Source organism: Mytilus californianus, unplaced genomic scaffold (assembly GCF_021869535.1).
Source record: "Mytilus californianus isolate M0D057914Y unplaced genomic scaffold, xbMytCali1.0.p SCAF_5, whole genome shotgun sequence".
Taxonomy (NCBI): Eukaryota; Metazoa; Mollusca; class Bivalvia; order Mytilida; family Mytilidae; genus Mytilus; species Mytilus californianus.
The window spans coordinates 32,452,254-32,469,447 of NW_026262701.1; the positions used below are offsets into that span (position 1 = coordinate 32,452,254).

General features: G+C 32.4%; 1 protein-coding gene across 1 annotated transcript in view; it reads left to right on the forward strand.

The window, feature by feature from the left end:
• Positions 1-17,194, forward strand: part of LOC127701950 (uncharacterized) — a 141,151-nt gene that overhangs the window by 64,964 nt on the left and 58,993 nt on the right. Inside the window, exons 17-24 of the mRNA XM_052205925.1 lie at positions 2,649-2,688; positions 5,705-6,265; positions 8,625-8,843; positions 12,231-12,791; positions 13,873-14,109; positions 15,009-15,575; positions 15,982-16,014; positions 16,716-17,021. Coding sequence (XP_052061885.1) covers positions 2,649-2,688; positions 5,705-6,265; positions 8,625-8,843; positions 12,231-12,791; positions 13,873-14,109; positions 15,009-15,575; positions 15,982-16,014; positions 16,716-17,021 — 2,524 coding nt within the window. The remainder of the gene's footprint in view (positions 1-2,648; positions 2,689-5,704; positions 6,266-8,624; positions 8,844-12,230; positions 12,792-13,872; positions 14,110-15,008; positions 15,576-15,981; positions 16,015-16,715; positions 17,022-17,194) is intronic.

Consider the following 17,194-nt stretch of genomic DNA (forward strand, 5'->3'; position numbering starts at 1 on the left):
TCCAAACAATCCCATAATGTCAGGGTCTTGCACCTTCAGATAATAAAAATCTGACATGCCAACCGAGTCTGTTGAAATAACTTGACAATATTGCATCCTTGCAAGTCGAGTCGCAACATATTCACTGGCCGCTTGCTTGTTATCCTTTTGACGTGTCACCAGGAAGTAAACATTGTTATACCTTTTCCGTTTTCTGCTTGAGAAATATACTTAATCAAACTTATTTTGTAGAAGGAAACTATTTGGCGTGATTGCTAGCAAACAAATTCATTTGGAATCAAACTTTGCAACAATCATCCTTAGTCTAAAATAAAGAGTTTTCTCTCGTTTTCTATAATCCTTATGGTAAAATAAAGAGTTTTCGCTCTTGTTTTCCATCATCCTTAGGGTAGAATAAAGAGTTTTCACTCTCGTTTTCTATCATCCTTATGGTAAAATAAAGAGTTTTCTCTCTTGTTTTCTATCATACTTAGGGTAAAATAAAGAGTTGTCTCTCTTGTTTTCTATCATCCTTAGGGTAAAATAAAGAGTTTCTCTCTTGTTTTCTATCATCCTTAGGGTAAGATAAAGAGTTTTTTCTCTTGTTTTCTATCATCCTTAGGGTAAAATAAAGAGTTTCTCTTTTGTTTTCTATCATCCTTAGGGTAAAATAAAGAGTTTTCTCTCTTGTTTTCTATCATACTTAGGGTAAAATAAAGAGTTGTCTCTCTTGTTTTCTATCATCCTTAAGGTAAAACAAAGAGTTTCGCTCTTGTTTTCTATCATCCTTAGGGTAAAATAAAGAGTTTTCTCTCTTGTTTTCTTTCTTACACAAATAATGGTTTGCTATTTAATCATGTTATGAGTAATACTTAATCTCATGTCTAAAATTAATCGTTTAACACCCTTTCTCCAGTTTACATATAATTTACTTAATGCTCGTGGATAATTTCATTTATATGACAGTTTTCTCTTCTGTTTTCTCTTCTTTTTTTCAGTTATTTTAATAGCTGATTATTTTACAATTTTATGTATTTATATGAGATAGTGCAGTTTTGACAACGTTTGATACTGTAGATGTCTTCTTATGTTAATACATCTAAGCTTGTCCCCTTTTCATTTTTTTCTGATCGGAGTTTTGGAATTTTTATTTATTATGTTTTCTTCTATATATAAAAAGGGAAAGATAGAAAGAGTTTGAATGGTTGCAAATAATATATAAAATTTGTCATTTGATTGCATCTTACCAAATGCGTTAACAGAACTTGCAGATTTTGTTAAAAATTACTATAAAAAGTTAATATCCTCTAAACGAAGTAGCTGTTCATACCCAGTCTTGGTGTCGTTTATGGCAAATATTGCACTGGGAAATTCAGTATCATGTGCCTCTATCTTGAGAGATCAAAAGTCGAGACAATACAAAAATAGAAAAACCGTTGACGTCAATAAATGATAAAAATATAATATTCTGTATACGGAAATAGCGAATGGAAACATGAATATTTTGTCAATAGAGTGTATAAATGTTTCCACTTACTTGCATACTATATTCCTAAGTTACTGTCTAGTTTTCTTTGTGGGAATTCTTTTTTTTTTCAACGATTTTGATTTGTTCCGGGATATTGTTCAAATGCCTCTTTGTAATTTTAAGGTAAAGACTTTAACTATACTAAACTACTTTTAGCGGTCTTTATTGGTGCACATGTACTCTAATCTTTGATCATTATAGGGTAAAAGGTAGTGATGATACACTAACCCAACGACACAAGAAAAAAAAATACACCAAAACATGTAAAGGTCACCATAGTTGAGTTCTAAATTATCCTGAGACTAGAAAATATGTTTTACTAAATGAATTTAACAAAGACTATTAACTAGCGGCCACTCTAAACACCAAATTGCTGGAATGAAAATAATATTAAGTTTAATCGGGGTTTTTTTTCGAGATCTCAATCCTACTTCTTTAAATACCTACATTTTGTACTATATTAACAGAATGTTCAAAAGAAATTAGAACAATGAAAGCACTTGTCTATATATTATGGGGAAAAAATAAATAACAAATACATAAGTATTAGCAAAACAGCAATGCACAATACCGTATACAGATCAAACATCATATAAAAATAAGAAGATGTGATATGATTGCCAATAAAATAACCATCCATCAGAGACTAAATGACGTAGATGTAAGCAACTACAGGCCGCAGCACGGCCTTCAACAATGAACAAAATAGGGTCAATTATAGAAGGCCTCGAAATGACAAAATGTAAAACAATTTTAACGCAAGCCAAACAACCAACGGCCTGATTTATGTACAAAGTAATAAATGCAAAACAAATATGAATACAGCGCCAAACGACAACCACGTGCACTGAATTACAGACTCCTGCCTATAGACATGTACGCGAGAGCTCAATCCTACCCTAACCTGGGACAGTGATTTAACAGTACAACATGAGAATAATCTACAAAAATCAGTTGAAAAGACTTCACTCATAAGATAGACACAAAGATCAAAAACAACTAATGAATAGACTAAATACACAAAGTACCGGTCTAAGAGTACTCGCAGTTACTGAAAGCTAGTTCAAAACCAATAGCAACTAATAAATAAGTCATGTTTCGCAGACTAATTCCCTGATTATGTTGGTGTTTTTTTTTCAAGCTGAGTACGACAATATCTAATGATGAAATTACCAAACAATGTAAAAATTCTGTGCCAAAATTCCCATTTAATTACTTTGTTGATTTAGGTAAAGATCTTCTAGAATGAAATTTGAGAGACTGTTCGAGGTATAATGCAATTTGTTTATGTAACAAAGTTTTAGTATTACCATTTTGAAAAATGTGTCAACATTTAAGGTAACATCAATATAGCAACATGTAACTACATTGTATCACGGTTTCCATTGACGCAGGTTTCTAGCAATATATTTGATTGGTAGTTTTTGAATTTTCATACTTTATATAACTATCAAAGCTTATAAAATAAAATTCAACATACTAGGATTTAACAATATGTTAAACATCATCATGTTTATAAACAATGGCTTTAATGTTTTTCTTCAGAGGAAATTACCGCGATAACAGAATGAAAGTTTATTTACTTTGATAAATCTGAAGGAATACACAAATGACCGAATAAAGTAAGAGAGACAAGGTGAACTTAAGTTCCGTACAATCGTTTCAATTTATGTAATAAAACGGCAAAATCAGGTCATAGGTTATAGCGAATTCATAGTCTTATTAGGTATTAAAAGTTTAAGTTCCCAGCGCAACATATATTTCCTCTACACATATTTATTTTTCATAAACATAGACTTGATTTTTTTAAAGAAAATCTCAACGTTTGACGGCAATAGAATATTAAAAACTTAGTATTTTTATAACATTTGATACTCTACCATCTTCACTATGTACCAAATAGTTCTACAAAAGAATGTAACCCAACAACAAAAACAGGCAAATGACTTAGAGGTCAACTACATACAAGTGTCTATACCTAAAGTCAAGCTCTGATTTGGCCGTAGTCTAGGCTTATTGTAAAAATATTATAGAGACTACCAAACCCTCCAATCAACGCCAAATTCTTTTTCAATGACAACAATTCCAAGATGTAACGAAAAACAACAACTGACAATGATAAAACACCAACTGACAAGGTTTATGATTTGGAACAGGCATATGTTTATTTGCATTGCCTTGTTCAAACTATTTTTATTGACCACTAAGTATCAACTACTCGTGGTGATTAACTTAGTACCTTATATCCTAATAGTTCATAGACAAAGCAAAAACAATTACTTCATGAACAATCAAATCCACATCGCATAATTTAAAACCTGTTGATCATTTCACGATCTGTATTCCATTTTATTTAATAGTAGCAGAAATAGTTGGAACTTAGTGAATCGTCAAGCTGAAGCACCAAATTTCTCAAAAGTTTTTTTGAAAAAAAAACTTCATTGACAACGGAGCTCTTATGCGTTTCATAAAATCGGACCTCGTACATTGGTTTTGGTTATCCTCAAATAAAAATATAATAGACTGGGAGGTATTGTATTTACACCTGTCTGTTGTTGAAGACTGTTTATTGCCTCCAAGATGTCTTTAGGTTAGTTCGTCCTGAACATGCATGTAATATTTGCCACTGGACGTTGTGCAACCAACAATCAATAAATACTTTAGTAAGTTGTGTCTTTTTGGGTTGCTGTCTCATTGACGTTTACTCCACATCTCTTTTTTCGTATTCTAAACGTTAAAAAATATAAAGTTTGACAGAGGACAACCCAGATAGGAGACTTGTGAAATATTTGATGGTCACTTTACTCTTATCTCTTTCATCAAAACAGGGTAGTTCTTCTATGTTTATTACCTTAGATATCGAGGTATTTTGACTTGACCATCATAAAAGGTGATCCGTAAGACTTACTGGCCAGTCGAGTTAAAGTAATTGAATCATTAAAGTGCCATCATGCGCGTAGCCATGTTTAATGTGGCGATTTGCGTAATTGCAGGCCTTCATGTGATTAATGCTGCTGTAACTCAGCCCCCAAGTAGTAAGTATAATGTAGATATTTTATCCTAGTATGCGAAATGAATGGGAAAAGACAAAAAAAGAGAAGAATATATGAAATTGTTTATAGTAACTTTTTCAACTCTATTTTTACTCGGCTCATGTTTAAGGTTTTCGATAAAGGTGGTCATTTAACAAAAAAAAACTCATCAAAGATACCAGGCTTTGTTTTGGACGCCGGACGCGCGCTTTGTCTACAAAAGACTCATCAGTGACGCTCGGATAAAAAAAAAATAAAAGGTCAAATTAAGTACGAAGTAACAAAGCATCCACAAAATTTACAAAAAGTATAGTTAGATTAGATGTATGTCAATATTGTCATGATTTTTTGTTTGTTTGCTGGTTTTGTTGGTTTTTTTTGTTGTTGTTGTTTTTTTTTTGTATTTTGAGGAAGGGGGTGTATATATATATCTATGATCACGAATTATATGCCCATCTGTACATATAATTATATTTCATTTTACTTTTTTAAAATGATATTCAGATGACTAGTTTTTTTTTAGTAATTCTCGATTAGTCGGAATTTTTAACTACACATGAATAGTAATAATAAAAAGACGATATAAATTGACAGCATGAAATTGTGACCCGAAGATTAGCTATCAAACCTGTGGAAACACTTCAATTTGAAAAAATAAAAATAAAAGCACTCTAACGCTGAAGATATGACACGGTAAATAAAAGGTATTCGAATACAGTAACCCGCAAGAATTGTCTTTATTTCAAAGAATTCTTCGTCATATTTTATCATCTAGGTTATCATGGTATTTTGAACTTAGGGTTGATAAGAGGTAAAATGTAAGACCTTCTCCAGTCTTGCAAATTCATTTAGAACAATTGATACCATCATGCGCGTTGCCGTGGCTTTTACGGCGATCATAGGCCTACAATTGGCTTATGCTGCTGTTACTCAGCCACCAGTTTGTAAGTTTTTTTCTTCTTTATTATTTAATTGCATGCAAATCTTTTTCAGTCATTTTTCGTGTTTTGAAAAGAAAACGCTTGATGTAATATTTCTGCCTTAATATTTTTCAAATCATCACGAGTTTCAAGAGTAAACGTTAAACAAAATTTAAAAAATCTTTAATTTCATTTTAAATTTTACTTTTTGAAATATGTATGTCTCATTGTAATTATTTTTGTAGCATGTGGATCTAATCCAGCTGATATACATTTCCTACTGGATTCATCTGGTAGTGTAGGTTCACCAAACTTTCAAAAACAAAAAGACTTTGTGGCAAAATTCGCAGATCAATTCACAATTGGACCAAAAAATGTGCAAATAGGAGTAACGACATTTTCTTCCACAACGCATCCACAGTTTTTCATGAACAAATACCATGATAAAACATCATTAGTGAATGCCATAAAAGCAGTGCCTTACCAATCTGGTAATACACACACTGACGAAGCCCTTAAATGGGTCGATCAACATGCTTTTACCTCTGCCGCTGGTGATAGGCCGGGTGTTGTAAACATTTTAATTGTTATGACCGATGGTCAGTCAGGAAATCCACCCCAGACTGTTATCGAAGCTGCCAAACTACACGGACATAACATTCGAGTGTTCGCCATAGGTATTGGAAACGGTATTAGACGTACAGAACTTGAAAAAATAGCTTCCGATAACGCTCATGTTTTCACAGTGACGAATTTCGATGCTCTACAAACACTACAAGCAGAGTTGAAGAAAACAGCTTGCAAAGGTAACGTAAATTACATATCTTTCGCTGTGAAATAAATCATTCACTTATATCATGGTCCTTTTTCCTAATTTTTACAAGTTTGCAGTTATTAACTCCGTTACTAGTATTATGCTACATTTCATTATTTCTGTAATTTTAATGCGTTAATTCTGGACCGACTCATTCACAAACCGAATCACTTTATGTTAAGTTTTTGAGATAAAGGCCGAGTTTACGCATCAATAATCTACGTAAAAATAACCTTAATTGCTAATGATTCCAGTAAAATGCAATAAAGAAATATGTCCAGATCAAATATTTCATCAACACGCACAGAACTATTTCGTCTGCGTTGGAGTTCACACTCGCGGAGTCATGAAACGGGTTTATATATAAACTTTTCGGTTACCATGACGCTCAACAAAATGAAATAAGTTAACATACACCATTGGAAATATAAAGTATTTATCGAATACTCTTTCCTACTTGAATTTGTTATTTTTTTATATAAACATTCTTGTGTAAATGCTAAAATGATAATTCAAATTTGTTGTAAAGTCATTGTGATTGGCCTGAACATAATGCATTGTAATATACAACGCAAACACACAAAAGAAAACAAAAAAACAAAAAAAAACAAAAAACCCGGACAAAATACAACAGAGACTCAAACAGACAAATAATATTAAAAAACGCAATTCTGATGTTCACAACTTTCCAAATATATTCAATTTATTAACATTCTAAGTGTAGAAAACATGAATTAACAGACTGAAAGGAAGGTCTGGTTCAGAACCAAAGCAACATTATATTTGTTTCGACAGGTTTTTTTTATATCCATGTAAGTAATTATAATCTCCAAACACTTGCCATATTCTTACAATTAACTACGTTATTTTTATACACACAATAATCACAGTAATGTTATCCCTCCCTTATCATGTATGGACCTAAGATTTTAAATCAGAAGACAGCTTTATCCAGCCTCTTTCTTGTTGTTTCTGTAATGTTATTTGTTAACTGACATTACAAGTCGTATTAATATACCATTGAAAGTCAAACATTTGATCAAAGATGAAAAACAACTACAACGAAGGTCTATTGTCCTAAGATGATTGATAGGCATTTAACATACCCATGAATGATTGTGTGTATGCAGTAACAATATTGTAAATAAACACTTTCACTTTAATTGTGGAAATGATTTCCGAAGAGGAACGTTGTTCTCCGTGTTTTTCTTCAATCGAATAATTAACTTTCAACGGTATTTTTACTCTTTGTATAACAACAGTAGGCTTAAAATTTTGGATAAATGGTGAGATAATAAAGATCCTAACACACATGTTGTGTAACGTTCATGTTAATTCTTACTTTATATGCAGACGAAGATATGGGTCTCAGAATAGATATGACAAAGGATTGCCAACTTTCATGTTTCGATCATTGATAATTCTTTAGTCAAATCCAACTCATTTAAAAATTTCCATGTGTTTTGAAATCTGAAAATTTACCATAATTGATTGCTAACTTATAATTTCATTCCGAAAAACTTAACAAAACAGTGTTTTATGTTCAAAAAGTAAAATAAAGATGGACAAACATTACGATCAACAGGGGCGTATCCTGGAGTTTTGAAAGCATGAGTCCCTATTTTGAAGATAAAAATTTTGGACTATTTTGGACAAAACATTTATATATATCGTAAAAACATGAGATTTTGATTTGATTTTTTTTTTTGCTATCAAAGGGGCGTACTGGGTGAAAAAAATATATACCCCGAGCGGCTGAATTAAACCATTCAAACACTGTGAAGCAATAACATGTCATTTACTACGAATACAGTGATAATTAGTATTAAATAAAAAAAAAGAAATTAGTTGCCCTATGATTATTTAAAAATAAATTTTACGGAATTTTATGCCGCAACAATATACAGATTTTAAAGAAAAATCTATACAGCCAGGTTTTGGAATAACGGCGATTTCAAGCGACCACAGTTTTCCAGGATTTTCAACCACTATAACAGAATGTTAATATGTTTAAGTTACACAAAACTCCCGATTGTATGAAAGTCCTTTCTTATTGGTCGACTATTGTCCTTGGTCTTGTGATGAAAAACTTCTTTTTGCGAATATGACAAAGAGAAAAGAATTGGCAACAAAAATAGATTGATTATTCACATTTGTACTTTTGGCAAAAACAATAGTGTTTGAAATTGATATGAAAACAACTTGAAAGTTAATCATCCGATAACTAATTTCAGGAACAAGGTTCTGGAATTGACAACTATCGCAAATCTTGCCAACTAGCTATTCAATTTAATGGGGTTTTTTCTGCAAATAATCTAATACATGTTATAATAGTTACTTTATCTCCGCAGTCGATGGGGTATACTCTTCATACGGCGGTTGGAGTAAATGCTCTAAAACTTGTGGTGGTGGAACCAAACACAGAGATAGGACATGTACAAATCCTAAGCCAGCGAATGGTGGAAAGAATTGTGTAGGACCTGCTAGAGATACTCAACCATGTAACGCTCAAGCTTGTCCAACACTACCACCTCCAACTACTACACAGATTCCGACAACAACACTGAAATGTAAGTTTAAGAATAAACAAACAAAGAGGTAGGGTCATTTTCCCCTTTATTTGTTTCATTCAAAGGGTCAAAATCTTAATGTAGTCAAATCCTATAGGAGTTTGAATATTAAACAGTCTATATAATATTCTTAAAATATTTTTCAACAATTTTGCATTTTTCATAAATCAAAATGTTATTCGGCGCTACATGTTGCTGTTAATGGTATTTTGATACAAAATTACAAATGTTACCGATTTTTGTAAAATTTTACGCTTTAAATCTAATAACTTGGACAAAAAATCTTCCAAAATCAAAAGCAATCTTACCTTCAACATAATTTTGATTTTGGTTAAGAATGTTCTTTGTATGCAATTTCGGGATAAACACTCGAAAGTGCCGAAATCTGCAAAAATTGTTGTTTTGAGCTATCTTCAAGAGTTTTTAATTTTAGTGATCTGTTAAGAAAAAAGCCATTACATTGTTAAGAAACTATGATACTATGAATTTAAGTAAATTGAAAGACATTTTTAAAGTGAGGCTTGCGTGATATGAAAACAGAGGAAATAAGGCCTACCTCTTTAAATATTAAAAAGGAACATTGAAAGAACACTATGGTATACAACATACACGTCGTTGTGACGATTTTTATAGAAATTGATACTTTGCGAAACTTTGGTCCAATGTTTTTTCAGCTGTTTCATAAGCAACACCAAGTAATCGTAAAATCGCCATTAAAAGATGCAAAGTAAAATTAAATCATTATGAATTCAGATTTCGTAAAGACTGTTATTTTTCATGAGCCAATACTGTGACAAATTGTTAACGCTTTAAATCCAATAACCTTAACCAAAAATCTTCAAAATCAAAAGCCATCTTGTCTTCACACGAATCAAATAAGTTATACACATTTTGCATAGAATAGTCAGGGCGAAATAAGTTATCTAGATTTGTGCAGAATTGTCGAATTTTAAAGTTTACAGTTCGATCCGGATCAACAAATCTTTAAATCTTTGAAAATTGCAATGAAGTTTGACTCTTTAGAACTTTAATAAATATCCATAAAAGCAAACTTGAATTGTCACGAGACGTGGTCGTAATTGCAGAATTTTGACATATTAAAAATCTAGTATTCTGGAATAATAAACCTTAAAATCTTCAAGAGAGAAAGGAGACTCGTCTGCATAGAACAAAAAATTGCGTAAAAAAATGTAAGATACGTTTTTGAAATGTTTGAGTTATCACGAAAGCTGCAAGAAATTACCGAATATCTTATGATTAACTCTGGAACAAAAAATTGAAAACAGACAATGCAATGCTGTGATATTGTCTTTGGCATATATTTTTTCCCCAATAACAAGCATGACTATTTGATATTACTTGCTTAACTTTTCGTGACAAATATTTCCTGCATATCTGGAACGTTTCGTAACATAAAGGAGTAGGTTCGATAAGGCCCTAAAATGGCATCCTTTTTTAGCTTAAATTTTAAATTAGGATCACAATGAATCATAGATAATACATTGACTAGATAGGAAATAAGCCTTTTGTTAAAAATTTACGTACCTGCGTTTTACTCATGACGTCACAAATAGTACTCATTTTGATTTTCCACGAAAAATTCAATGAAAACGGGAAAATTTCCATTGATTATTGGACAGGAAACATAGAGCGCATACGTCGACAAAAAGATCTTTTGTAATGATGTTTGTAAAGACATTTTACATGTCTAACTTGAATATTTAGTTTGTCGACGCATGCGCTCTATGTTTCCTGCTCCTAAATTTGGTTGAAAACCGGCCGATTTTGTCAAATTTCGCCAAAATCTCTTATCTTGACCAATTTGGGATGTAAAAATATACGCTTTACAATAAAACTTGGACACAAAAGGTTCTATTTAACTTTCTAACATGTCTTTAAGTCAACTTAAAACATTTTTCATCTTGTAACATTGATCTTTAGGGGACGACCATTTGATATTCTGGGGGGGGGGGGGGGGGGGGGCAGGAGGATTTGTTTTGGATCGGTTATTTATTTTTGTAAACTAAGAGGACAGATTATCTATTTTCTGCACTATTGAAGCAAGATTTTTCATTTTCATTTAAGCAAGGGACTGATTATTTATTTTCACAACTATATTTATAATATTCGAAAACATACAATTTTTAAATTATTTGTTTATTATAAATAATTCATGTATAGTCAAGTCATTATGTACCATTTAATCAGAATTAATTATCATCCTCTGCAGAAATGAATCTTCTATATTCCCCAATGCATATACATGTATTGCATACATAAACAGTATTAAAGTTAGGTTGTAACTAAGGCTCTTTTAAAAGTATTGGCAAACATGTTTAGCCGAGCGGAGCGAGGCAAAATTTTTTTTGAAGGGTTTTTGAACCGCTGAAGGCCAAAGAAGCTATAGAACAAATGATGCAAAATCATGCCTTCTGGGTGTTCCCCAGACCCTTTCTTAAACTGAAAATGCAAGTTCTGTTTTAATAGTTTTATGACAATATTTTGGTCTCAAAGCAAAATCACGTTATAGATTCAGTGTAAGACTTAAGTTTCTAGGGACAACATCAAAAGACAAATATGCATGATAAAGCAAAAATGTAATTCACATAGTTGAGTCTGTGGCTGCTGTGTTTTTTTAAACTCATGATCAAGTTAATAATAAAATTACTAAATTACAAAATGAATGCAACACTAACAGAATACAGAAGGGCAATCAATGAACAAAAGACAAATAAATAAGAAACATGATCCCGAAAAATCAGGGGCTACGTCTGAGGGAGAACAGAATTTGCTTCTTGCAAACACTCACGGTGAACACAATTTGATATGGAGACAAGCGTTTGGTTTTGAAATTTCCTACATGAGGCATTTGTCTCAATGTAGTTACGGCCCTGATTTAATAAAAGTGAGGTAAGTGTTCCTGAGACAATTAACCTCAAGTTAAATGAAACCAATTTTCTGACATTTCAAGTATATTTAAATAATATTTATACTTTAATTATTAAAAGATATGGGAAGTGTTTCCCGATTTTTTTTGGAAAAAAGATGAATTTATGAAGAATCTGGTGCCATCTCATACTTTCGATTAGACCTGCTGAGTTATTTATTTTCAATACATTGCAAGTCAGGTAATTTATTTTCAAACTACCACAGAACAAACCATTTATTTTTGTGTTTATCAAGGCTGAGTTATTTATTTTCAAAATCCTCCTGCCCCCCCCCCCCCCCCCCCCAGAATATCAAATGGTCGTCCCCTTATAATCGGGGCCAAATATGGCCCGTACCGAACTTACTCCAAATGTCTTATGAATAATCATGGTATTTGACTATTATTTAAAATTTCAATGACAATATTTTCCTTAATCTTATAAAGATTTTTTTTTTCAGCCTGCGGAACAGTACCTGCTGATATACACTTTTTATTGGATGCCTCTGGGAGTGTAGGTTCTTCAAATTACCAAAAACAAAAAGATTTCGTAGCCAAATTTGCAGATTCATTTACGATCGGACCACAAAATGTTCAAATAGGAGTAACTACCTTTTCCTCCCAAGTTCACAATCAATTTTTCATGAATAAATACAACAGTAAAGCTCCTTTGGTAAGCGCTATCAAAGCAATGCCTTATCAATCGGGAGGTACAAACACTGATACTGCTATTAAATACGTTGATGGGAATGCTTTCACTAAACCACACGGTGACCGAGATCATGTTGTGAACATTTTGATAGTCATGACAGACGGACAATCTGCACATCCACCAAAAACCGCGGCTGAGGCGAAAATTCTCCATGGACATAACGTCAAAGTGTTTGCTATTGGAATTGGTAATGGAATTAAACGACCAGAATTGGAAACAATAGCCACAGATAGCGCTCATGTATTTACTGTACAGAACTTCGACGCCCTAAATACACTCCAAGCTGAGCTAAAGAAAACGGCATGCAAAGGTACATTTATAAAAAAAATAATAGTTCATTGTTCCTTTTCTTCAATCCTTTTTGCGAAAAAAATATGCAAAACAGTATGTTGGGCTATTGATTTAGTTTTAGAGTCAATAAACACAATATATGTTGGTTATATTGAAAAAGATTGGCTTTGGCAAAAAAAAAAAAAAAAAAAAATAACATACCCAGTCAAGTGTTTTGTCGTATGAAACTCTTTTCTTTTGCTAGTGCTGTTTTGGAACAACATAATCATTTTCCAATTAGTAATGTTTACTTTAACATAGGAAATACAGGTAAAATAGGAATTTAAAAAAAAATATGAATAATGAAAAGCTGAAGTTAAATCTACTTATCTATAAATGCAAATTTGTCCATTTCCAGTTCATATGCAATAATGAAAAATTTAATATTGGAAAGAAAATGTAAAAACTTTATACAGAAAACACAAGTTTAATATCGTGTGTAATAATGACTTATTTAACATTTTCATAAAATAAATCCTAAGAACCTATCTATCTGTATATATACATCATTGAGGGATACCTATATACAAAATATTGAAAAAAAAATTTAATTTCAATTTTGTTAGATTGCAGTCAGCTATAACACTGAGGCATATGACCGCACTTTTAAATAGCAGTCTGTCAGTCATTATAAAAATCACCATAAAGTATATTGATGATTGTTTTTTTATTGAGTACATCTGTATAACTTATATTTCTTTTAATATGTATCCTAATTTTTGTTTTTGTATTTTGTACATGAACATTAGTTATGTGTTAACTGTCTATATACTAATATTTAGGGTCTTTTTCCCCTGTGAATACCACTGTCACTCTAATATAATTATAGTCAATTTAACTATTGTCAGTTTATTGTCTCAATACTGTATGCTATAACCATTTAATGTAAATGTGTTTGTGCTAATAAATATTGTCTATTGTCTATTGTCTATATATATAAATTCTACACACATATATTCATGTAAAAATATCGATGCATGAATGGTTAAAACATATAAAACATTCAAAAGAATAAAACAAAAATGCTAAATATTTTATACTGGAGTGTACTTTGTTTGCAGTTGATGGTGGCTGGACTAAATACGGTTTCTGGAGCCCGTGCTCGAAAACTTGTGGTAGTGGAACCCACTACAGGGAAAGAACCTGCTCCAACCCACCTCCTGCTAACGGTGGAAAGAACTGTGTAGGAGCTGCCAGAGATACCCAACCATGTAACACACAGCCTTGTCCGACAACTCCACCACCCACCACAAGACCACCAACAACACCATATATTGCAACAACAACATTGGCGAAAAGTGAGTAAATTCATGCTCTCATAAACGGACAGCAACTCAAATATTACAAAACATAAGTCAGTTTAAAAAAATCTTTTTCGTTATCTATAAGTTTTCACCAGAGGAGCAGGAACTGCTTACACTTCCGTTTTTTTTTGTTTGTTTTTGTTTTGGGGAGAGGGATTTGTTGTTCAGTCTTAGTTTTCTGTGTTATGTTTTTAGGACTATGTCATTTCGTCGTTGTTCTTTTGGCAAAGATGTTTGTCTGTAATTTAACTATTTATTTATTCTACTTTGTAATTACAAATGTATGTGTTTAATACGATCGTTATACCTTTCATATCATATCGAAAGATAACAATTTTACCTTGATTCAGTGATGATTATGAAGATGATGGACGGTTGTTTAACGTCCAGTGGCAAATTAAATTCCTATTATGGACGTAAAACATGTTAATGTGAAATGAATATGAACCCTGCTTTGTACTAGACCGAAACACTGAACCGGATTTTTAACGTGGTAGTTCGCTAGGTTTCAGGAAGATATGTCATCCTTCCCAGACATATTATTCTGACTCCGAGCCGATCAGTCATACTTTTCCTACCAAATGACGCGTGCTTAGTGGAGAAGCTGCAAATACCAATTTTCCCCGTGACTGGTTTGAATCGACCGGGAGTCGAATCCACGACCTCTCACACTCTAGACGAACACGCTACTTCAAAACAACCAAGGCGGAATCAGTTCTCAATAAAATGATGGTCGGATAACGTAAATAAAAAACCTAACTTATTTAAAAAAAAACATCATTCAAACATTTCACTGCAGCATTGAATATTTCATGTGTAAAACTAGCTCAACAAGAAGATAAGAGATTTTTTCTTTCAGTCTCTTAGTTCATTCTACAACTGTAATTTTTCAGGCTGTGGAGTTGTTCCAGCTGATATAGTTTTCATTCTTGACTCATCTGGAAGTGTAGGTTTACCAAATTTCAATAAGATGTTAGATTTTGTCAAAAATATGATCAAAGGTTTCGACATTGGACCAACTGGAGCTCACATTGGTCTTGTCACTTTTAGTTCCAAACCTCATCTTGAGTTCCATTTGAATAAATTCACCGACAAAGCCAAGACAACAGCTGGAGTAACAAATATTCACTATATTTCTGGTGGTACAAACACTGCTGACGCTCTTAAATATGCCAGAACAACTAGCTTCTTACCGGCCAATGGTGCCAGAGGTAATGCAGCTAAAATTGCTATAGTTATTACTGATGGTAAATCACAGTCTCCACCAGCAACTGCCCAAGAGGCACAGAGATTGAGAGACCAAGGAGTAACCGTCTTCTCTGTTGGAGTTGGAACTGGACCTAATTTACCCGAACTGAATGCCATGGCAACAGACCCTAATAACCAACATGTGTTTGTTGTAAACAATTTCGATGCGTTGACACAAATCAAAGGAACACTGCAACAGAAGGCTTGTGAAGGTAAGCAAGAATTGTAGCTGATTACCGAATGATAGTTGAGTCTGATAGCAGGGTATGAATGGGGGAATCTATTTTTTTTGTATTGAATAATGTAATATGTTTCATTTTTCGTATTAATTAATTTATTAATTCATTAATATACTTTTTATTCGTTATTTCATGCATTTTCCCTTTTATTAAACACCATTTTGAACTCTTATATTATACGCAAAAGCATTAATCGTTTGAGAGTCAATTACATTATTAGATGTTAACAATGATATTTTATATCTTTCAAATTTAGTTATGATGTGGTATAACGGTGTTAGTTTTTGATACGTTTTTGTGTGTACATAGTTATAATTGTCCATTGTAATTTAATAATGTGCTATGAATATAGTCTACATAGAGTTACTTTTCATTTCAGTCAAAGCAACTACCATTCCTCCACCAGCTAAAAGTAAGTGTTTTTTTTTATTCTGAGGTATTTAAGAAAGTAACTTAAGTTTTAATGATTAAATGTTACGTCATGTTGACGACCTTTACATTATTTGCATATGTTTATACTGAAATGATGTAATGATATGATTATGTTCCGTCATAGAAATTACAAAGTATATTTAAAAAAAAAAACATGAAAAATCAAAATTTTAGGAATAGAAAAATAAATCTTATAAATCAATTTGTTCACAAGCTCCAGTCATCTTTTCCTTTCGAAATGCAATAAAGTAAGCAGGTGCGAATCCATAAATTTTAAACGAAGACTTCATAGAGCGTACCAACTAGAGAAGAGGTAGGCAGGCTCCAGCCTTATGTTGATCTTTCTTTGGTCCCAAGAAATGGACAAGATTTCCAATTCTGAAGCATCCCCCAATTAAATTTTTGTATTATTTTAAAAACTCGATTACTGTAAATTCAGAAATTATTCCGCACATTTATATATTATTGCGATTTTATGAAATCCTGCATACAAATAGTGCTATCTTTTTTTTACTTTTGAAACACCTATCTCTTCTCAATTTTCGCAATGATAAAAACTTCACAAACTTTTATGAATTTAGAGTATATTACTTTTGCTTTTGCACGGAATATGTGATATAATATAAGAATCGGACTGGACAGTATTTCATACTATATTGTTATGTTTCTTACTTTTTCAAGATTGTGGTTCTAAAGCCGACATTGTGTTCCTGTTGGACTCTTCCGGTAGTGTAGGATCCACAGACTTCAAGAAAATGTTAGGATTTGTAGAAGGTGTTGTAGACAAATTTACAATTGGTCCAAACGATATTCAGGTTGGTGTTGATACTTTCCAAAGTACAGTAAAGAAAGAGTTCAATATGAACCAGTACCCCGACAAAAATGCAATGAAAGCTGCAGTAAAAAATATTGCTTATCACGGCGGTGGAACCAATACTGGTCCAGCTATAAAGTTCATGACCGACAACAGCTTCAGTACAGCGGCAGGTAAGGAAAGAATAATAAATAGGCATGACTACATCGACTTCGGACTATTTTCAGCTTGATATACACCTGAGTCTGTATGTTGACCTCTGTAGTCTGTATGTTGACCTCTTTAGTCTTTATAATGACCTCTTGGTGCCTTTTTGTTATTTTTGTCGCATCCCTTTTAATATATA